The sequence below is a fragment of the Epinephelus lanceolatus genome, chromosome 2, assembly GCF_041903045.1.
Source record: "Epinephelus lanceolatus isolate andai-2023 chromosome 2, ASM4190304v1, whole genome shotgun sequence".
Lineage (NCBI taxonomy): Eukaryota > Metazoa > Chordata > Actinopteri > Perciformes > Serranidae > Epinephelus > Epinephelus lanceolatus.
This window is the reverse complement of record NC_135735.1, coordinates 2,078,707-2,102,224: the sequence shown is the minus strand read 5'-3', so window position 1 is coordinate 2,102,224 and position 23,518 is coordinate 2,078,707. Positions and strand designations below refer to the sequence as shown.

Sequence of the window (23,518 nt, the reverse complement as noted above, 5' to 3'; positions counted from 1 at the left end):
GGTGGAGTGCTGAGTAGGAATGAAACTTGGAAACACAGATGGACTTGTTGAAGATGAAGCGTGATCTTCTTGAGGTTTCTGGGTCAAAACTTTGTGGCTGTAAGAGACCACTCCAAAGAATCGACCACAGGCTTTACTCCACCCACACAGCCGACCAACCAAACAAAGTGACCCATTAACCCAGAAGCTCACAGCATAAAAGCTGCATTCATCATCCATCTGACCTACACAAAACTCGGGTACATTAATGTATATCTGTAACGTGATTTTAATGGGTACCGCTGAGATTAATGGGATCTAAAAAAGCTTCACCTACTATACACATGTATACAACAGTGCTTATATTAAAGGCTCAGTTCTCAGCGTCTGTCTCCACCTATTATCACAAAATCACATCCTGAAATAGGAAACCACACTTAAACTGAACTGTTCACCGTCCCGCATCAGCTGACATTGGGTCCTGTTTATCAGAGGTTCATTGTTACAGGTAAATTAACCAAAAAAGCTAAAAACTGTTGATTTTACAGCCACATTTCTGAAAGCAGTAGGGCAGCTGTATGTGTGTATGTGTGTGTTAGGAGGCAGAGGGTACCTGTCCTTTGGAGAGACTCTCCCATCTGTCAGGGCCCTGAGGCAGCAACGAGTGGAGGAGCTCCATCCTCTCTCTCAGCGGAGGCAGCAACATGGTCGCCCCCACAGACAGAGTGTCAATCACCGCCTGATGGGACAAACACACACACAAATACACACACAGACATCATCACTGCTTCAGGTGATGCAACAAATTCAGAACTTGTAGACATTGTGAGAAATTACTGTCTCAATGTCCCTGATGATAGTAAAACAAGAAGACCATGAACACAATGTTTTTCAAGGCAACATAGAATAAAAAGCACAAATAAATCATTTCAACTCCGCACTGATTACAAGACGTGTTTCTACAAACAGAACAGCAAAGGAGTCACGCTTCACAGTAAAAATTTAATTATTTATTAAACAGATATTTCAAGGAAAATAACTCAGGATTTTTAGGAAACAAAGAGCTGAGTTTGACTCTGTTAAAATACAGAGACATGAACAATAAGCTGAACTTGCTTTACCAGTTGAACATCCGACACTATAACATTTATTTGTATAGCACTTTTCTTAAGGCTACAAAGTGCTTCTCAAAAAAATACATACATACAGGGAAAGGGAACATTCAAATCAACATAACATAAACAATAACTATGTGGACGTTTGTGCCAAATTTCAAGAAATTCCATCAAGGCCTTCTTAAGATATTGTGTTCACGAGAATGGGACCGACGCAAGGTCAGAGTGACCCTGACCTTTGACAACAAATGCAATCTTGAGATACCGCCTTCACGAGAACGGGACAAACCGAATACATAATGCCTCCAGCCTTGGCTATTGCTGGCGCGGAGGCATAAAAAAAAAAACACCAGGGGTTAAAGTAACGTTTATAACAAAAAAAAAAAAAAAAAAAAAAAAAAAAGGAAAACAAAATGGCCAGAGATGGATGATAAAACACAGCAACGTTTTAAATATTCATAAATGCTTTTCCTGTAAAATAAAGTTTTAAGAAGGGATTTCATAAATATGACTCTCCTTCATTATAAGTTTTACTTTTGGAAAACAAAAGGGGAACAAATTTAACTTAATTTTACAGCTGAAATAATTAGTTGATCAATGAAAAATGAACCTGCAACTATACCGATAACGGACTAACTGTTTATATCTTTCTACAAGAAACACTGATGGTCCAAACATTTTTTAATGTAATGATTTGATGCTTTTTTTTTTTTGAATACCTGGGATTTGGACTGTTGTTTGAATGAGACATCTGAGGATGTCACTTTGGGCTTTAGCGAAATGTGATGGAAATTTTTCACTAATTTTCGATATTTTTTAGACCGAATATTTAACTGTTTAAACATAAAATAACAGAAGCCAAGAATCTTTTAAAGTGAATCTTAGGTTTACAATTTCAAAACTTAAACTTGTCATTTATAACATTGTCAGTCCAGCGACATTAATCTTTAACATTTAATGTTTCTTCACAGTGTCACAGTTTTACTGAAACATTTTATTGTACGTTCCTGTCTGTCAGGTTTTTTAAGCTGCACCCTTTTAGCCCCAGGCGATCCTTAACCCTGACCTTGGGCTGACTCTCCTTTTCACACACACATTGTTAACCAGGGACGACCTGAGCCCAGGGCGACACATTCACACTGCACCTCTACTGACTCTAGTTAAATGTCAGTTGGATTATAATAATAATAATAATAATAATAATAATAAATTTTATTTGTTGGCGCCTTTCTGAGCACCCAAGGACACCTTACAATAAAAACATACAAAAATACCAATTATACAACATTAAAAATATTATTATGTGACTCATTTAAACATTCAAAAATTCAACTGTTTACCAGGAGTGTAAATCACTAGTTTCATCACAATATGATATTATAATGAAATCACAAAGTCTTCCACCATCCGATTCCAATTCAATGTGATTCAGGAGCCTGCGATCAATATGAGGTGATATCATCTGATCATTTAACACAGTCTGTTACAGAAGAAGCTGCAGCAGCTTTCTTTTTTGTTTTTTGGCCATAAAAAACAAAAACAACACATAAATAATAAGAGCAGTTAAGTTGACTTTAAACTAACTCCACTAACACATTAAACAGCACATGGATCAGTTAACCTTCAGGGCTTTCTGTCAGAGAGACCTTTCTGTCAGAGAGACCTTTCTGAAAGAAATCTTTTCACTTTAACCCAAACCATCATCTTTTTCCTAAAACTTGACTGTAAACTTCCAACAGCCATAAAACATGGACTAACAGCAACATCAGTTAACAAATATTTAAGATTCAGCTCAGTAATAATTGCCAAGGTTCACAGACAAAACAACTCTCACCCTTCATTAGCTTAAGCATGTCTACATTGCATAGATTAGCCTAGCGGCTAGCAGAGATTTCCTCTACTTACAGCTTAATAAATTACATGTACTATTTATACTTTTTCTTACTTGCTGCTAGTTTAAGTCTGCGTCTCCTGACAGAACAGCAAAGATAAATTTCAGCCTGCATGCATGTTTTTTCAGCCCAATATTGTTGAAACAGAGCAGCTAATGTTGCTACAAGAAGTTAGTGGAGCAAGATGCTTGGCCAGGCAGGTATGTCATGTTTTATCTAATCTCTCTAGACAGATTCTGCAATTTACATTTACATTGCTGCGCTTTAGCCAATCACAATGGAGGGGGCGTGGCCGAGATGTGCAGGTGTCCCCAGGAAATGTGCACCTACAGAAACAGCAAGCTCCGCGTCCATAGCGACCGCTCCACCCAAAACGCCGTCTCGTCAACGTGATTTTTTTTTTTTTCCAGCGGATGTCTTAGTTACAACATGATTGAGCTAACTGCAGTAGTTTCATGTCGTATCCGACAACGGGAGGCTTTTAACAGATGACGTCCTGATGTTAGCTTTGCTAACTGTCCCTGTCAGCTGCAGCCACTGATGCTTTCTAGACATCGTGATTTCCCATAACTGAATAAATACCACACATAGCAACACAAAACTGCTTTGCTAGCTCAATCATGTTGTAACTAAGATATCCGCTAGAAAAAATATTTTATTCATGGACCGTTTATTGAGTTATTACCTTATTTTTATACAGTCTATGGTTATTACAGCCACCGCTAACGGCTAACGTTAACAGCTAATGGTTAGCCCAGCTAATCTACAATAACCATGTTAATTACAAAACACAGAGAAATAGTAACATTTGTTCAATCATTGTGTTCATAGACTTAACAAACATCAGATTAGTCTACACAGTGATATAGTGACGTGAAAAATATGATATATAGCTAAACTCTGCTGGTTTTCTACCCTAAGTATTTGTAAACAACACGGTGATTCCCTGGGGGCACCGCCGGAAGTGAAGGGCGTGAGCGATCGCTGAGGCCCCTGCACTTCCGTTAGTCGAAAAACTCCGGGCTGTGCCTCCAGAGGTAAAGGAAGAATTTTTTTTTTTTCTTTTTTTTACCGATGGATTTCCAGATTGTGTTTTATCTGATAATAGCATTGTTTACATATGGCATATACTTTGTCTGTTGACCTGTATTTTCTTCAAAATCAAAAATATTTCCACAATGCTGATTTATTCCTGAGTAAAAAACGTTATTCTCTTCGTCTTTGTCTAGGCTACTTGCCGACTGCCTGCTGCTGTTTGACTGTGACAAAGAATTTCAAAATAAAGGGGTAATCTAAAGATGATGATATGAATCAATATTTTCGCTTTGCATCCACGATACTGGATTGTTGATCACTGAATTGTTATATTGATCCAGACTGATGGATTGTCAAGCCTCTATTGTTTACTTAGCCCTGTTTCATACTGTCAACTTTTAGTCTCAGGCTAAGGCTGCTCTGAAGCAGGGTCAGCGAGGCCTGGGCTAAAGTCTGGGTTAGTCTACTCAGAACATGTCAGGATTGTGCCACAGTGAAGACTTTGTTAGCCTGGGGTTAAGAGCTGCTTTAGAAGCTATTACTTTGCTGCTGACAGCTTTTGTCTCACCTCCTGAATCTCATCTGGCACAGAGGAGTCCATCAGTCTGAACAGCAGGTTCCTCAGGGGCCTGGCCTGCCGACCTAAGATACTGGTGGCCACGCCCCCAGCAAGGGCCAGAGCCAGATGATTGGACAAGAGCCGAAGGCACAGCTTTAGGAAGTTATGATGCTCCCTGCAAACACAGTTGTAACAATCAGCATATACCAAGGGCATATTTATAATCTGACACCAATCTACAATCAAAAGGAAAGAAGGCGTATCAGCTGTTACAACAAGTCATCTGTCAGTGCCAGAAATCCACAGGTGAGGAGAAAAAGCAATGATGGCAGCCTGCAGGCTGTGTGTGTTTACCTGGATGAGGGGAACGGGAGAGGAGGAACTTCACTGTTGATGCCGTCACAGTAGCGCTCGAGGAAGGAGCGCAAGTGTGAGAAGGTACTTTCTTCGAGGTCGACACAGTAGGGCCGGTGCCAAGCCACCACTTGCCTGGAGGGCCAAAGAGAGTAAATATTAGCAAGTGCTCTGGTGCTTCACAGCTGCTGGAGTGGAAGGGTAAAGAGGTTGGAAGAGACTAAAAAACACTGACTGAACTGGACATAAAACCTTTTTAGAAGAAAACTCTGAACGGGTCACACTGCTGCTTTTGCCTAAATCAATTTCTTTATAAAACAGTTCACTTGTGCACTGAAGCATTTACAGTTTCTAATAAATGGAATTATTCGCTTGAAGTGAATGTACCTTCACACCATCATGGGAATAAAGAACGATCTCTTCCCCTCTGCCATGGACTGTACCAATAAACTCATCAGTTGGCCGATAAAACAATCTCCCAGAGATTTAATACAGCACTGTCACAAAGTTAGGAGACTCACAAAGGATAAATTTTATAAAGAATCAGAGCAGCTGAGCCGAGATATCCTGACATGAGTCCGTAGTATCAAGCTCAAAAATGCTGGATCCTACAATTCCCATAATGCAACTCAGAAGTCTTTTCCTTTGAAATGGTTATTTTTTTCAAACCCCACACCTCCAGTTTGTAACACAGATTTTCTATTAATTGTTTTAGTCTTACAGCCCCAACACACCAAACCAACTCCAGCGAACTAGCAGTGATGAAGGTTCCCTGCTTCTGTCTCAGCCAAAAAGTTGCACATGAACACACCGCAAAAACTACAGCCATCAGCAAACCAACACGTATGTTCTGCGCCTGCGTGAGAGGAAATAATTCTCTCTCGCTAGAGAAATGGACAGGAAAGAGTTTTATGCAGACCATAATGTCACAGTGAAGCTGACCTTTGACCTTTTGGATATAAAATGTCATCACTTCATTAATTTATCCTGTTAGACGTGTGTGAAGTTTTGTCATAATTAGTGTTTGAATTCTTGAGTTATGTCCAAAAACATGTTTTTTTAGTTCACACTGATCTTTGGCCTTCAACCACAAAATTCTAATCAGTTTATTCTTCAGTCCAAGTGGACATTTGTGTCAAATTTAAAGAAATTCCCTCAAGGTGTTCTTGAGATATATATTATAAAATTGAGACAGACATGTCACAGTGACTTTGACCTTTGACCACCAAAATCAAATCAGTTAATCAAATCCAAGTGAATGTTTGTGCCAAAGTTAAAAAAGGCTTCAAGGTATTCTTGAGATACCACATTTACAAGAATGAGACAGATGAGGTCACAGTGACCTTGACCTTTGATCTTCAACCAAAACATTATAATCAGTTTATTCTTCAGTCCAACTGGAGGTTTGTGTGAATTTTTTTTTCAAATTTTCTGAAAGAAATTCCCTCATGGTGTTCTTGAGATATCATGTTTGTGAGAATAAGACCGATGCAAGGTTACAGTGACCTTAACCTTTGACACCGAAATCCAATCAGTTTTTCGTTGAGTCCAAGTGAACCCTTGTGCCAAATTTGAAGAAATTCCATTGAGGTGTTCTTGAGATATTGCGTTCACAAGAATGAGACAGGTGACGTCACATAGACATGTTCTTTGAAATATGACCATCGCAAGCTAATCAGTTAATTGTGGAGTCCAAGTGGACGTTAGTGTCAAACTAGATATTGCATTCAGGAGAATGAGATGGACGCAAGGTCACAGCAACCTTGATCTTTGACATTTGGCCATCAAAACGTAATCAATTCATCATTAAGTTCAAGTTTATATTTATGCCAAGTTTGAAGAAATTATCTCACGGTGTTCTTGAGATATTGCATTCACGAGAATGAGACAGACGAGGTCACAGTGACCTTGACCTTTGACCATCAAAAAGTAAGGGCTCATTGTTGAGTTCATGTGGACATTTGTGCCAAATTTGAAGAAGGTGTTCTTGAGATATCACGTTCATTAGCAAGAAACATAATGCCTCCGTCCGCAGCTATCGCAGGGGCGAAGGCATAAAAAGCTGCCTGGTTGATCTGAGTCTGACCGTATGAGAATAACTGGGCGTATTAATACTTCACCTGTCGTCACCTTTTCTCTGAACCAAAATAGCACAGTGTGTCTGTATGACGAGTCAGTACACAGACAGCATGATGTCTTACTGAGTTACCTTTTAACAACGACAGTTAAAAACTGCTGTGCACCGCACAGTGACTGACCTTTCACCTATATTATGTAATCCCTATGAGGAACAGAAGTCCAGGGGTGTTGTGACATTAGCAGCCCCCTCCCCCTCCCCAGGTTATGAACATGCTGCCTTCGCTACAGTCAGTGTGTTCACTCTGATGGTGGCTGACCTGTCTCTGGGCAGAGCGGTCCATGCCAGGCTGTGGGACGTGCCGGCTGAGATCTGCTGAATAGCGACTCCGTCCAGCCCGACGACCTTCTTGGGCTTCGTGATCGGCCCTGTGGAGTTCCCCTGACCACACTGGCCCATGGAGTTGTTGCCCCATGCGTACACTTCATTGTCTAGATGATGGTTGAGTATAAGAAAAGTAAAACAAGATTAGATGTGGCTTTGATTATTTTTCACACCACACATCACGCTGAATAATAATGAGGCAGACTCTGTCCTAATTTAACATGGAGCTGAAGTTAAGTATTAGCTAAAACAAATATGCTCCATATATTTGCTGTTACATCATGCTACTTGCAACAGTTTCTGTCACATGTTAAACAAACACCAAATCTTATTGTGCCAGCAAAATAACAGTCAGACTGAGTGACAGAGGCCGCGGACGCTGAGCGCTGATCCCTGACAGCATACAAATGTGTTTCCGTCTCTGCAGCAGCAGCTGTTTACAGTCAACTATTTACAGATAAGCTTTTCAAAGACAGGTCAGGAGAAGGCAAGAACACGAAGGAGGAGGAGATGCCCACCATGTGACAGAGCCAGGCAGTGACTATCCCCTATGGAGATGTCCACCACCCTGGTGGTAGCCAGCTCCTCAATGAGTTTGGGTCTGAGCGCTGTGGCCTCAGAGGACCCACATCCCAGGCAAGCACCACAGCCCCATGCATACACCTAAAGACAAGAGACATGAATCAACATCAGCAGATGACTTCTGACATTAACGTGGCAAAGAATTTTACTTTGGTCCTTTGCCTTGACAAAAAAATGTCTTGAAGAGAAAACAGTGAGGAGCAAAGCCACAAAAGAAGAGCTGTGTTACGTAACAAGTCCTAAACTCAAAATATATCTCTGTCAAAATCCAACCAGTTGCCAACCAGGAATGCATAAACATCTGTATGAAATTCCCTCTCTGGACCAAATATTCCAGAACCTCAAGCCTCCACTTTTCCTCAACAAACCACAGCTTTTATTCTGTCTTGGTGAACGACGCCGGGGTGATGTCCTACCTGTCCGGTGGAGGTTAAGGCGAGAGACGACTGGCTTCCTGCACACACTTTCCTGATGAACATCCCTTGCAGGGCCTCCACTACTTTTGGCTTGTAGACTCGATTAGTATCACCATGACCTAGTTTCCCTGGAGGACAACACATGGTTTCTCTTTAGACTCTATGAGCTTATATTCTAATGATGTGCAATGATTTGACATTCTGGAAACCAAATACAATTAAACACAAGAAAAAAATATTTTATACATTCTCAAATATAGTTTAAATTTAGACTAAATACAAAACTGCAAGTATTTACCACACACACTAGAAGGGTGCACACTCTGAAAAAGGGTCAGATTCAAAATGCAGTTTAAAAGACTTGTGTTTCTATTTACTAATTATTTCCACAATAAAATATTCAAGACAGATGTTTAACAACACAGGTGAAGGTCAGGTCATGGTGAAGTATCTCCTCACCGTTGTCCCCTCCTCCAAAGGACCATACAGTGCGTCCATCCTTTGACAGTGCGATGGTATGGGAGCTACCACATGACACCTCTCCCACGTTGCTGATGTCTTTAACCAGGGTAGGAATGTTTCGGCTGTTGCTGTCACCGTGACCTGCGATACCAAACAATGAAAAAGGTCAGGCTGTTAACACACAGAAATGATCAACCATAAGGAGCAGAGTGTGATAAAGTTGCTGCTTCTCTACAAACATTTCCTCGGATGATGAACAACAATGTGCTTTTTAAACAGTGTGGATCCTATTAAGTTTTCTTCAACTATTTTACATTGTAAAGAAGGGATGTGTAACAAGCGGATGCATTAACAAATTGGGAGACATTCCACTACATTATTTTTAAGCTGGTTGGGAGGCCAGGTGTCCTTTCAGGGATCGATTCATTTCATGTGGCCGTGACTGTCATACATATGGGATCCACTTTTTACCATAGTTTTGTTAATTTATTTACTTGTAGGCAAAGTGAGAAGGTACTTTTTTTCTGTCATGATCATCCTAATTTTTTTCCTGTTAAAGTTAAAAGCAAAAATTACCATTCCCATTAAAATCATGACTCATATTGCGACCACTATATCTGTCAGAATAAATGCAACATGATTTTTGTGTGTGTGTCTGTGTGTGTGCTGTGCTGACCTAATCGACTAAATCTGTCTGAGGCTAATTTGTTACTTCTAACTACACATATAAAACTGTCTTGGCAATATATCTATCTTTTGATACTAAATCAGCTTTGAACAGTGTGATGAGTTTGACAAAGCTGGAGGAGTCAACAGGCAGTATTCATGCTGAAGCACAATCTGTTCAACTGTGCAAGAGCTCCTCTGCTATCAGACCCATCACAGTCACAAAGAACATTTATAGCCTGCAGCACAGACAAAATGAACACTGAAGTGTTTCTCAATCACATAAAGAATATCCTAATCGTACTGTGTGTGAGAGAATGTGTTGTTTTACATGTGTAGAAGGTAATCAGGCTGATTAGCTGTGTTTGTAGTTTCCAGCATGAGTGAACTTCACACCACTTGTTTTGATTTGAAGTGTAAAAAGCCACAGTTTCAGAGAAGATCATGTCCCAACTCCAAATTCAAAAGGCCGGCCAAGAGACACTGTTTTTAAAGTGAAAGCTGTCCCAGCTATGACTCAGGATCTGAAGGTGACACATGCTGTAAAATAACAAAGCTGAATCAAAACCAGTCAACTTCCAAACTAACACACAACTGACTGAAAGTTATCAGAAACTAAAAACAAACTGTATCAAAGACTTTTTTAATCTAAGATTAGTTCTGATCAGAGTTTAGGTACTGTTAACTTTCAGCTGCTCTGTATTCCTTAACAAACCATGATATTGTTTGCTAGCTAGCTGTGTGGCTGTACAAGCAATATGGCCTTGTGATAATAAAAAGGGGCAACAGCACAGGAAAAAAAGAGAGACTGGCAGCAACAGGGAGACAGTTTCAAGAAATTCAGCAGCATCAGAAACTCAGCTGGGTTGAGTCTGTCTCAACTCTCTGAAAGGAACTTGGTTAATTTGCTCAATCCATCTCAGAAAGACAGCCACTTAAAAAGTTAAATCTCCCTTTAAGTTTAAGTTTTAAGTTAATACAGGACTGCAGTTTAAAATGGAGTTTAATGCTTTGGTGCAACAGAAATAAATTTAATGTAGGTGCAGAGTAAAAACTCAACTGATATTTAAAGTGAGGTTTAAATTTAATCTTAGATAGTTTTAAAGTTTGGTGGAACATGATTTAAAGTTCAAGTATGACTTAATCAGGTTTAAAAATTAATCCTTGATGGTTCTGTGAAGCGGTACATTACACTGAAATGTGAAACACACTACACGATTACTCATCAGATTAAACTTTTTAATCTGTTAACACTTCTCTTTGTGGAGTGATCATTATTCTATGGAAACTTTGAAGGCCCAAACAGATGATCAGCACAGTCATGCTCGGGTCTATCTAAAGTGCAGGTGTTCATTAAGAGATCCTTTTCAGTTTAGGGTAGAAGATAATTACATCAGCAACTTACCTAATCGCCCAAAATCTCCTTCACCCCATGTGTACAGCTCTCCATCCTCACTGACTGCAGCACTGTGTCTGTATCCAGCAGACACACACACCACCACCTGACACAGAACAAACGACAAACACATTTTCATACTTCATTAATGACGCTGAATGCACAAACTAAAAGACAACTATTGAACTCTATTGTCTGTTTTTAAAATATGAGACACAGGAGAACAGCTATATTACACTCCATCACAGTTCCTGGTGCGAGAATGTTTTACCAAAGGAAGTTGGGGCACAGAAGAGCTCTGCTCACTGCTGCACTGAATTTATTACTGGATATAAAAGAACACAAATCTAAATGTGCATCTTGAAACTAAAATAAATCCCAGGTTGTATCCGGTTGTATTGGGTGAAGCCCTACCTTCCCCTGCAGCGGCCCCTGGATCAGTTTGGGGTATTTCTGTGTTGAGCTGTTCCCGTGACCCAGTTTGCCGTAATCACCGTCACCCCAGCTGAACACCTCGCCCTCCGTGGTGAAGGCCAGCGTGTGGCCATCTGAGCCCTTGGATGACGACACCTTCTTGATGGCACGGTGAGGTTCAAAGGTCAGCTTCTTGAGCGTTGATTGGTTGTTGGAGTCCCCGAGGCCCAGGCGGCCATAGCTGCCCTTCCCGCAGGCCCGAACAGAGCCGTCAGAGGAGATGACGAAAGTGCAGTACTGACCCGCCTCAATCTGCAGAGAAACAGGAGATGATGTGTGACTGTGGGCACTGCAAAATACTGAGCAGTGATGCTATAGGACATCATAAGAAGTTCGGCATGTTACGATACCAGATGTTTAAGCAGTTAATACCGATTCTCAATATCTGAATAAATACCGTGGTAAAATAACAAAAATAAAATAAATCCCATGTACTTTAACACACACTCCTTTATCAAAAAACATTTCAATTAAATTTAAATGTCATTATTAATCCCTGGTGATCCGACTCAGACACAAAGAACTGCTCTACTTGGCTTCATAAGATTTCGACATACATGCTACAGTACATTAACACATTTCTGCTCCGTCATGTAAGATGTGACGGTTGGTCTTTGTTGCAGGTTATTTGTCCTGCCCCTCCTCCACTGTGGTTGGACAGCTGGGTAAAAAGCAACAGTGACTTGGACAGCGTGTCTCCCAAAATTGAAAATTTTTCAACTCTCAGTGAGAAAAAACACCAAATATGCAGCGCTCGGGGCAGAACAGACGCTCAGTGCCTCGTCACGTGCTGGTTTTTGTAGCAGAATGTAAATACACAGCGCTCCTATTGGAAATAACTAAAAAAAAATACACTGGCCTCACAAATTAACGCTCTTCTTTTCAATGGGGCGAGATGAGGCAAGGCGAAGCAAGGCAGGGCAAGGTGGAGCAAGGCAGGGCAGGGTGAAGCAAGGCAGGGCAAGGTGGAGCAAGGCAGGGCAGGGTCAAGCAAGGCAGGGCAGAGTGAAGCAAGGCAGGGCAAGGTGGAGCAAGGCAGGGCAGGGTGAAGCAAGGCAGGGCAGGGTGAAGCAAGGCAGGGCAAGGTGAAGCAAGGCAGGGCAGGGTGAAGCAAGGCTAGGCGAGGTGGAGCTAGCGCCGCAGCTGCGCCTGCCGCCAACTTGAACATGTTGTTGTTCCATGCCAGAAGGCATTTTTCTTCTTCCGTTGGCATTTAATGAAAAATGGCAGAAAAACGTAAAGACGTTCTCAGGAATTTGTTTCAGTTGCTCTTTCCAGTCTCAGTCATGTTGGCCATGTTTCATGGTGTATCCGGAAACGAAGACATACTCTGTCATTATGAAATATCCAGGAAGACACCGACAGCGGAAACAGCTGATTAGTCATGTGAGTTGAATTAAAAGTTTTTTGCACAATTGAGGAAGTTTTATTGAATTTTGCAGTTTCATTACAGCTTTTCTAATGATAAAAAGACGTTTATGGAAACATGTCTATATGCTGCACTGCTCCGCCATCTTGAAGAGCACAAGTCTCTCAGGCCATCTATCTATCTATCTAACATATACGGTATGTCACATTACTTTGATCTACAGCTGCGGTTTCCCTGTGGGAGAACCAGTGAAATCTGAATTTGAACGCATTATGTCACCATGTCTATGTAACGCCTATTTCTTTTATGCTACTCACTATAATTAATGCTTTAACTGCCTTTAAATATCAACAACCCATTGGCCAAGACCAGGAGAATTCCTTTAGAAACAGTCTGTCCACTTCGCCTGATGATTACAGGATAACAGATGTTTCCTCTCTCAACATGTGCAGACGTACAGCTCTACAGGAAACACATGAACTCATGTCTCTTACTGTCTGTGCATCGGCGAAGCTGGCGGCCAACTTGGGCTGCAGGATCTTCTCCTGCGTACCCTCCACGAGCTGGTGGCTGCTGTTACTGCCCCACACATACACCTCACAGCTTTCAGACACCACGGGGGCCTCGCCGGTCTGTATGCTGTCCGGGCTGACACAGGTGCGAGAGTAGTCTGATGCCATACGACATACCTGGAAGAAACGCACAATTAAAGAACATAATAATCATTAAATGATAATGATTACTTGTGTCTGATTTTTTCCACTAAAAATACTGTGAACCTTGTTTAAATTACAAGTACTCCTTTTCCTTTAACGTAAAGAAAAAATAAGCACAACACATTTTTGAGTATCAGTACACTGATACAATGTGCTGAAAGTAAAGTACTGTAAAGATTTCTTACCTCTTCAAAAAGACAGAGTGCTGCCTCGTACAATGAGCACAAGCCATCAGAGGTCCGTGTGGGTTCTCTCCACTGGCTGCGATCTGCTGAGGAGCCCTGAGACAATCACACACACACACACACAGATCAGTGTTTATTGGGGGGGGGGGGGGGCTCGTAACCAGGGGGTTTACAGGTATCAGACACTTAAATTTAATACTATTACTACCTATTTAAGGTAATTTTTATTAGGGATGCACCGAAATGAAAATTTGTGGCCGAAGCTGAAGCCAAATAAAATTAAACACTTGGCCTAATACCGAATACCGTTGTTATTTACCCTCCTCCCCTGACAAGTAAAGAACAGTCCCTTCATAAGTAAAGAACAGTCCCTAAAGTGCGGTGAGGTTTGTGGACCGTTACCTGCCACAAAGAGAGAAATGTCAACGGCTCGTTTCTCCTCTGATACGCCACATACCTGTGTGCCGCCACGGCTCAGCTGTCCAGGTACTTTTGGGCAGTCATGACAACAAGAAGGGGAAAATATTGGAGCCGGACTTCTCTGTCGCCGGTAAGCCTTATCTTGCATGAAGCATTATGGCCGCCGTATTTGACAGGAATACATTCCTGTCCGTGTCTGTGACCCCCGTTCAACCCACAACCGGCGGGATTCGCCTTTCGTTTCTGCTGCTGGTTGAAATCTGTACTCGCACAGCGTGCTGAATAATTTATTTTGCTCACACAAAACTATTTTTAGTCGCAAATGCGAGTGCGGTGATGGACGGAGTAAAATATCAACACACTGCCGACATTTTACTCCGTCCGTCACCGCACGCTGTTTGATTGCGTTATCAAAACACGCCGCTATTATTCGGCCATGCTTTTCACTTATTCCACCGAATACCCAATGTGTGTTTTTTTGCAATATTCGGCCAAATATATTCGGTTACCGAATATTTGGTGCATCCCTAATTTTTAACAGAATTTAACCCAGATTTTTGGACAAATCCTCTTTTTCTTATTCAAGCATTGCAGGTTAAGTATAAAGGTCAGTAACATGGTTCCGTGCAGAGGAAGGTTTTATGTAAGAATATGGTACATTAGATTATTGGTTTTTGCATGGCCTCTTCTAGGCAGCCGTCATGCCGCCTCATCCTTCTGTATAGAAGGTATGATCACGGAGTTGGGGGACAGAGTTGTGTGGCCTTTAAACCAGCATCAGGTAGTAACAGCACCAAAACGATGTCTGTATAAAAGGGAAAGCCAGCAGGACGGGATAATGGGCAGCAATGAACTGAGAAGAACAGCAGCTAAAAAAGGCCGACAAAATTTGGAAAACAGTGAGGTCTGGGAGCTCCTTACCCTCCGAGCACAGGACAAGATCAGCCACCATATAACAGAGGTGGTATATGATCATTATTGATACGTTATGCAATTGTTATTATTTATAAAGAGCTGCCGACGCCTATGTTATATGTCACACAAGAGGGCAACACTGTTGTGTTACAGATCACGCCCGTCACACCTCTTTTCATTTCGCTATGCCAACATGCTGTCTAAAATAACACACTGGAGTGACATGATGCCGCTGTCGCTTGAGTCTGTGTAAAAATGCAAAGGCGGCATAAAGAAGGGACTTAAAAGTGTCTCTTTAGCATCATCTCTGTGTAAAAAGGTGTATAAGGTTCAGTGGCAGGTTTAAAGATTTGTAACAACAGACATGTGACTTTCACACAGAGGAGCTCGACTCATTTTGACAAAAATAAATTTAAATATGGATAAATTAAGTTAGATAAAATGTTTGTGGCAATTTAGACCTCACAAATTCAAATTTAAGACTATTTAATAGGTTTTAAATATTTATAAAATTGAATTAAAGACTTTTTAAGGAGCTGCAGACACCCTGCTTGCAACAGACCCTTGTAACATCACCCGTGCACTCTTAAATCTAATATGAACCAAAAACAACCATTTATATAACATTTTTTGCATCTTCTGTTTCCAGGTTTCCAACCAAACAAAAATAACTGGCTGGATAAATAATACTAATAATCATATCCAATAGAAGGAGCATGACATTTTAAAGCCCATCTGACAGCTCAGAGTAATGAAAATCTGTCGACTGTGTCAGCACGTAACATTTGCTGCCTTCTGCTTTGACTTATTAAACCACTAAATAAACTTCCAACCTGCCAGTGTCATAGTTAAAGTTGACTTACCAGAGAACGTCTCATCTGCATGAGGATGTTCATGAAACAGTCATATCCGATGAGCCCTTCTTGGTTCTGTAGCACCTTGTTCTCCTCCATGGCACTGACCACAGCTGATGCAGCCAAGGCCATCTCAATCCACTCCAGCAGGTAGCGCAGGGAGCCCCTCTGTGAGGCCAGCCCTAGCAGCAGCTCTGAGGCGAGTCGCCGCCCTAAAATATCCGCCCCAGAGTTTGGCATGGTCACCCCCTTCAGGAAAGTGGTGACCTGGGCCAGGCAGTCCAGGCCCATCGGCGGGATCTTGCTCTCGTTGGCCAGGGAGAGAGGTGGCAGGGAGCTGACCACATCAATGGCTGTGTGAATGACATCATTACACAAGTTTATGTTGCCCCCAGGACTTCCACCGGGGCTAGGTGGAGGAGGCATCATCCAGCTCTGCCGCAGCAGAGCAAACAGAAGGCTGAGGCCAGTGCGAACACCCATCTCGATGAGCGCGTCGGTGCTGGAGCGCGGCCGCTCGCTGACAGAGTGCAGATCAGCAGAGCCCGAGTTGTTTTCTGGAGAGTGCTGCTGCTGCTTGACCTTCCCCTTGTCGTGGTACTTGTTGGAAAGTGCATAAAAGATGCGCTGGAGCACCAGCACGCGTTTGCGCAGGGCAGCAGCGAAGGGAGAGTCAGAGCAGACCATCTTGGCCAAGGCCAGCTGGCTGCTGAGCAGAGCGTCCAGGTAGTGCTCCTGCTCATCGCTGGAGAGGGATTCACGCTCAAAGTCAGGAAGCTGGGGGCCCTTCAGACACAGCACCTGCTGGGGCAGCAGCACAGCCTCTTTGTTGGCCAGCAGCTTTGAGTAGAGCACCGAGACTCCCTCCCGTGTGGCGATGGACTCGCTGTCCTCCGTGATCCATGAGCTGTTTAGGTGCTCCAGCCATTTGAGCTTCACCGGGGGGATCATTAAAGCCATGGCATGTCACTCTGGAGCCATCAGTCCTGAAAACATTAAAGCCACACCAAAACATTAACATTAAGCCTGTCATATGTGAACTTTATTCAGGGCCAGATAAAACTTTGGAAAAAATCTTCAGTTTGAGGTTATCAATAGTTTCCAGTTTGCAAGATGTTACTAGACACAAATTTAACACAGCTTCTTCACTCAATGATCACATGACGTCAGGTTAAGAAACCAGCATTTTCTTTGAAATTGATCAGTGTGCATTCAAAGCAGATGAGATAATCAAGGTACATGTTACTTTTTACATAATAAAACAGAGGATAATGCAGGTAATCCATCTTTTCCCTGTTGACAAAGGGCTGTCCGCTGACTCAACACTTCAGATTTCCACTCTTACACCACGCTGTAGTGAAAGATAGTGTGAGGCAGGGTGGAGCTCTGCTCTCAGTCAAAACTACTGCCATTGAATTGAGATTTTTTTAAATGCTTTGCCATGTTACATGAACTCTTAGCAACTGAACCAAAATCATAACTGCACAGTGATGACAATTCATTTTACCGCTGCTGTCATTTGCAAAGTGTAGCCATACTTTAGAGGACTAACTCTAATCTGCCATATTGTAAACACCACACACATGTCGACCTTTACATAACAGGTCAGATAAGTCCAAACTTAGCTTCAAAGACCTGATAAGTGGAACAGAAAGCTTTTTAACGAAAATAAAATCTGACACCAGCTGCAACTAGGGTGGCAGCAATATACCGCTTTCAAGGTATCCTGTGATATAATAGTTGACTGTTATCAGACCATGTACATTTGCTTATCTACGATATTGAAAAAAAAAAGGCAACTGGACGGAGGATTTCCTTTTGTTTGACTTATTTTCAAAGGGGAGACTTTTTACACAAACTTCCATGAACAAAATGGTTTCAAGTTTCAGTTATAGCAATAAAACATTTGATCAACCAACAGTAAACCTCCTGTTTTCATTCCTCTAAAGCCCAGTTCAGACCAAAGATTTGCAATGAGACGAGCTGGAACAGGTGACTACTTGTAATGCACTATTCTGCAACATTGTAAAAAGCTGCAGGTTGACAGGAAGTGACCACCATGAGATGGTGTATCATCTCTAGTCAACAACTCTCTGTGCTTCTGATCTGTAACGTCGACAGGAAGTGACCACCATGAGACGGTGTATCATCTCTAGTCAACAACTCTCTGCGGTCATTTTAATTTGACCAGCGGACTTCACTACAAGCTGATTGGCTGTTAAAACAGGTGACATGCTTTAAAACCAGCCACTGGCAATTTAACCAGTAGAGTGTCAGGTGACACCATCAGCCGACTTGAGTCGAGCTCAGACTTCCCAGTTCACACTGCTGACACTTTTCTCTGCAATTTCCCAAAACAGTTTTGTCTCGTCACCAACCTTTGGTCTGAACCAGGCTCAAGGGCCATTCTGACTGATAATAACATTAATTCTGTGATACCAAGATATTTGCTGAGATAATCTAACCATGAAAATCTCATACCATTGCACCCCTAGCTGCAAACTAGAACTGGTTCTCTATAGCCGACACTACTGCTTCTGATGCCTCTGAGTTTATCTTTATCTCGACATAACGTACACCAGGTATTAAAATATGAATATCAACATCCTATTCAAATATGTTTATAAAAGACACTGACTGGAATTCTCTTGTGGAGGAATATGATTAATACCCTTCGAGTAAAGGGGTGTGAAGCAACCAGCAAACTCAACAAATTCTGACAAGGGTCACATTCAAGTGTGTGTTTGTGGGTGTGTGTATGGGAGGGATGGGAGGTGTCACGAAAATCTATCTGAGAAACCAAGCATTTTATGCAAGAGAATTCATCAGCATCATAACTCATGCTGGATGTTTGTACCAAAAGATGTTTCAGAGCCAGAGAACAATACAGCTGATGAGTGTAGCAGTGAGTTTTCCTTTTGTTGTAGATTGTATGGTATTGGCAGGTGTCCCCATCATATATGTAAATTAAGGTGGAACTCTCTAACCAAAGCTAACCAAAACAACACCACCATATATAAGAGCCCCGGAAATTAATAAACACCTCTGTGGGATCAACTGAAAAATAAAACTCAACATTTAAGTTTTACTGCAGGGTTTATGTAACGAATCACACATGAGAGACCAAAGCAGACACCTGCATTGGGTCAAGTACCCAACAGTTAACCCGCAAAAAGCTGTGTAAAGAGTAAAAATATTTATATATAAATTTACGGGTAAAAATGAACTACGTGGGGAGCGGGCAGCGGGTATGAATAAAAATATATTTTATATTTTTCAGAAAAAAACACAGCAAAAAGATGCGCAGTATGTGTGTAATATATTGACACAAGTGTAAACTTAGACCCTGTGGTCACATTGGTCACCGCCCAAGGATGAGGTGGCAGCCTACATGGAGTTCGGATCCTTTGGAGGTTTGATGGTGGTGGAAGGAGCATGCTAACATGTTTCCTAACCTGGCAGTGATTGAATGTTTTCACCATCCAGTCAAAGAGACGTCCAATTCAAGAACAGAGAACCAGCTTCACGTGAGGGACTGGAGCCTGGGGGGGTTTGATCACAAGTGCAGCTCAGGTCGCAGGACTTTTATTAACAGGTGTGGGCGGGTGTGGCTTGACTTTGACATAAGCACAGGTAACAGGTTGGTTCTGGTATGGAGCTTCAGGGGTACTGGCAGGTGCAGGATTTCACAAACACACCTGTAGGGGACTCTGCCCTGAGGATTTGAAATCACTGTAAACTGCGGCCTATTATCTTACAGCTAAAATAAACCTGCCCCCCTGGAAGCAACCAGTCTCAGCACCTTGTATGATTTTTGCAAATTCTACGCCAGGTACAGAAACAAAAACACTCCTGGCTGAAGCGTCCCAGACCTAACATCGATGTCATGACCCAGTGGGCCAATAACAAGAGACTCAAAACGTGACCTGATCACAGCATGCATTCTGCCAGAGTAGATCTGACTGGAAGGAATGAAAAGTGGCTGGCAAATAACAAAACTACAATAAAAAAAGTACTCAAAAGTCTTTCATCTTAAACACCATCAGTATTTTAAACTCAGGAAAGTGACTGATGGGTTGAAACCAGAGACAGACACTGACATGAGCAGATTCAATGTGTACAGATTTTCTAATGACCCTTTTATTAGCTGCTCATCTGTTTATTATCATGTGTGTTTCCTGTGTTTTGGTGGGCTGAAGACAAATTTCCATCCTGGTGGAAAGCAAAGATCTATTCAATTATAGTTTATTCTCAAAAAATAAACAAGAAGAAGAACAAGAAGTCGGTAACAATACGGTGAAATCTACAGCCGTACAAAATGTACAGAGCTGTAAAGTTGCATTAAATGTGTAAGAGAAGAAGAAGCCAGTAACAATATGGAGAAATCTACATCCAGAGCCGTGACTTTTTGGACGGACCAAATGTACAGAGCTGTAAAGTTGTCCACCATGGTAGCAGTTAGCTGCTAGCTAACCGTAGCTAACTTGTTTGTCCATTGTTTGGTCTGTGACGTAATAGGTCAACAGGAAAAAGGTCCAATACTAACAAGCTGAAAGGGGGCATATCTCCACCTATCGTAGAGGAGTCGCACATACTTGGCTCAATAAATGGATTCCCCTCTCGTGCTTGTATACTGGGACAAGGACAGTAGGCCAGTTAGATGTCCTCGTCCAGCTGGGACTGTAGCTCAAGCTAACTGTGCATGGAAATGTACTGACTGTTTTGTCAGTGGGGCCTGGGGGTTTTGATGAGAGCACAGATGGGGAGGTCCATCCATCCATTCATCCATCCATCCATCCATCCATCCATCCATCCATCTTTATCTGCTTATCTGGGGCCGGGTCGCAGGGGCAGCGGGCACCCCAGATGTCCATCTCCTCAGCAACGCTTTCCAGCTCCTCCTGGAGGATCCTGGGGCGTTCCCAGGCCAGATGAGATTTATAATCCCTCCAGTGTGTTCTGGGTCTGCCCCGGGGCCTCTTACCAGTGGGACATGCCTGAAACACCTCCAGTGGGAGGTGCCCAGGAGGATCCTGATCAGATGCCCAAACCACCTCAACTGACCCCTTTCAACACAAAGGAGCAGCGGCTCTACTCTGAGCTCCCTCCAAATGTCCGAGCTCCTAACCCTTTGTCTAAGGCTGAGCCCAGACACCCGGGAGTCGCCCGAAGGCAAAGCCTTCAATTTATTGGTCCACCTGCGTCCCAACCCTCACCTGTGGTCATGAGCTCTGGTTAGTGAGCGAAAGAATGAGATTGCGGATACAAGCGGCCAAAATGTGATGGTGAGGTGAAGCTGTTAACATAAAGAGTCTTCCCCATTGAAACAGGCTGTCTGACAGCAAGGTGAGGCGGTGAACATACTCTCACTATAGCATACACTTACATGGATATTGATTTTCTTAGGCGGGGCTTTGTTTAGGGGGTAAAATATGTTTTGTTGCTGACCCTGTCCACAGCAGTACATTGCTTAGCTTCTGTGTCAGACTCCACCTGCTTCTTCAAACTGGGGACGTGCTGACTGACATCTACTGTTTGTACTACACTGACTATATATAATGACCTCATATAACCCTGCTACAGAAAGTCTGAACTGTCCATTTCAGTACATTTTGAATGCAGGGCTTCTGACTTGTATCAGAGTATTCCTGCACTGTGATATTAACACTTCTGCTTAAAGATCTGAGCGTTTCTGCAGCCTGAGGTGCTGTAAATCCACCTCCTGTTGTATAAACAACTGTCATGTTTATCAGTGACATCTTGGAGCCTGTTTTGCTCCAGGTTACAGTGAAGGTGAGGGACCTCCTTCAGACACTCCTTCACCGTGTTGACAGTCACACTGATGAGGTTCACACTGCAGCTCCTTATATACGACCACAGCTTATGGGCGGTTAGCACCTAGCTAGCTAACTGGACACATCCCCTGCAGCACCGGCCCAAGCTAAATAAAATAATGTTGCTGGTGTTGTTAGCTCACAACTAGCTAACACCGGCAGATAACATTAGACAGCTAACAGTACCATGACACAGCAGCAGCTTGGAGGCAGAGAGCTGCTAACCTGCTTCTTGTGTCAGATTAGAGGAGCAGTCTTTCCTGTTGTGATAATCACCAAAGCTAACCGTTTCACACATCACTGACATGACAGGAGACAAACATTTAAACGCAAGGCTTCACACGAGCAGCCTGAACAGTGCCTAGCTTCACTAGCTCTTGAGACAAACCTTAAATGTGACAGTGTTTGCAGTTTGTTGTGCAACGGCTGTCAACTCTCGCTACTGTTTACGTTAGCTAACGCTAGCTAACTCTCCTCCCGTCACTCTGCTAGCAAACCATAAAATACCTGAACACAGAGCTAACAGCCTGGTGTGCAGGTGTGACAGGGGGGTAATATTTAGGTTACATGGTCATGTTAGCATGAATACCTGTCCACAGAGCCCCAAAGGCCAGTAATAGGTATCTGCTGTATCATAGCGTCAGAGCACGTTAGCATGCTAGCTGCACTCAGTAACGTTAGCTGGAATATAAAAAGCTGTTTTACCAGTAAACTGTCAGAGGCCTCCTGTCGTGTGCTCAGGTGCTCACACAAGAACCTGGCTGGGCTTCATTGCATCGACACCAACGCTTCAGTCAATATCCGTCCGCTTTGATAACGTTACTGTGAAAGGACGGAGCCATGCATGGATGTCCATGACCCGCCTCTCCTGTACCTTCCTCTGCGACTGGGTCCGGGCAGCAGCAGCTCAGTCCCAACCCTCAGCGAGCCCCAGCTCCAGCCCCCAGGGCTGTGACGTTGGACCTGTCTGTCTGTCTGTCTTTCAGGGTGTCTGTCTGCCTGGTTACCTTACTGTCTGTGTGTCTGTGTGTCTGTCCCTGTGTGCTCCCACCACACAGCCCACAGCGGCTCATCCACGCCCACAGACACAAAAGGTTCTAACACACATGACGGAGTCCAACACTGCCATCTCACTCTTACCTGTCACTCATGGTATATTAAATATGCATGAACTGTCTCACTCTGGGCTGAACGATAAGGTCTATAAATAATATATCTTATATATATCTGTATGATACATGATATATACCTCAATATTCTCATATCTCCTGTAAACTACTTAAATACTAAACTATTAAATAAACTACTGTCACAGTAAAGTTACATAAAGTACTATTATGATAAAAATTAAATTACACACTGTTATAAAAAAAAGTTAATAAAGTACAATTATAATAAAGTTAAAGTTCAGTTATAATAAAGCTGAGTAGGCATTTGTTTGAAAAAAAAAGTTAAATAAAATACAGTAGGCTACTGTTAAAAAAAAATATTTTAATACTGTTATAAAAAAGTTAAAGTTCAGTCTGTTGTAAAACAAAAGTTACACACAGTACATTTAAATAAAGTTAAATAAAGCACTTCTAACATAGTTACATAAAGCATAGTTATAATAAAGTTTAATAAAGTATAATATATATATAAAGTTGAATATTGTGATAAAGTTAAATGAAATACTGTTATAACAAAGTTGAATAAAGCACAGTTAAGATAAAGTTAAGTAATGTTTTGGTAAAGCTGAATAAAATACAATTAAATAAAGTCAGCTACTAATACTGTTATAACAATGTTTAATAAAGTATTTATACGGTTAAAGAACTGGTGCAATAAAGTTAAA

At 42.1% G+C, this 23,518-nt stretch overlaps 1 protein-coding gene across 5 annotated transcripts in view; it reads right to left on the bottom strand.

Annotated features, from left to right (window-relative positions):
- Positions 1-22,572, bottom strand: part of herc1 (HECT and RLD domain containing E3 ubiquitin protein ligase family member 1) — an 84,880-nt gene extending 62,308 nt beyond the window's left edge. For all 5 annotated transcript variants that reach the window (XM_078173153.1, XM_078173167.1, XM_078173157.1 and 2 more), the window contains exons 1-13: positions 22,390-22,572; positions 15,860-16,836; positions 13,662-13,757; positions 13,255-13,449; positions 11,332-11,643; positions 10,927-11,023; positions 8,853-8,996; positions 8,394-8,521; positions 7,914-8,058; positions 7,331-7,502; positions 4,935-5,069; positions 4,590-4,755; positions 593-718 (exon numbers count right to left, since the gene is read on the bottom strand). In XM_078173153.1, coding sequence (XP_078029279.1) covers positions 593-718; positions 4,590-4,755; positions 4,935-5,069; positions 7,331-7,502; positions 7,914-8,058; positions 8,394-8,521; positions 8,853-8,996; positions 10,927-11,023; positions 11,332-11,643; positions 13,255-13,449; positions 13,662-13,757; positions 15,860-16,810 — 2,667 coding nt within the window. In that variant the 5' untranslated portion in view covers positions 16,811-16,836; positions 22,390-22,572. The remainder of the gene's footprint in view (positions 1-592; positions 719-4,589; positions 4,756-4,934; positions 5,070-7,330; positions 7,503-7,913; positions 8,059-8,393; positions 8,522-8,852; positions 8,997-10,926; positions 11,024-11,331; positions 11,644-13,254; positions 13,450-13,661; positions 13,758-15,859; positions 16,837-22,389) is intronic.
- Between the last annotated feature and the right edge of the window lie 946 nt (positions 22,573-23,518).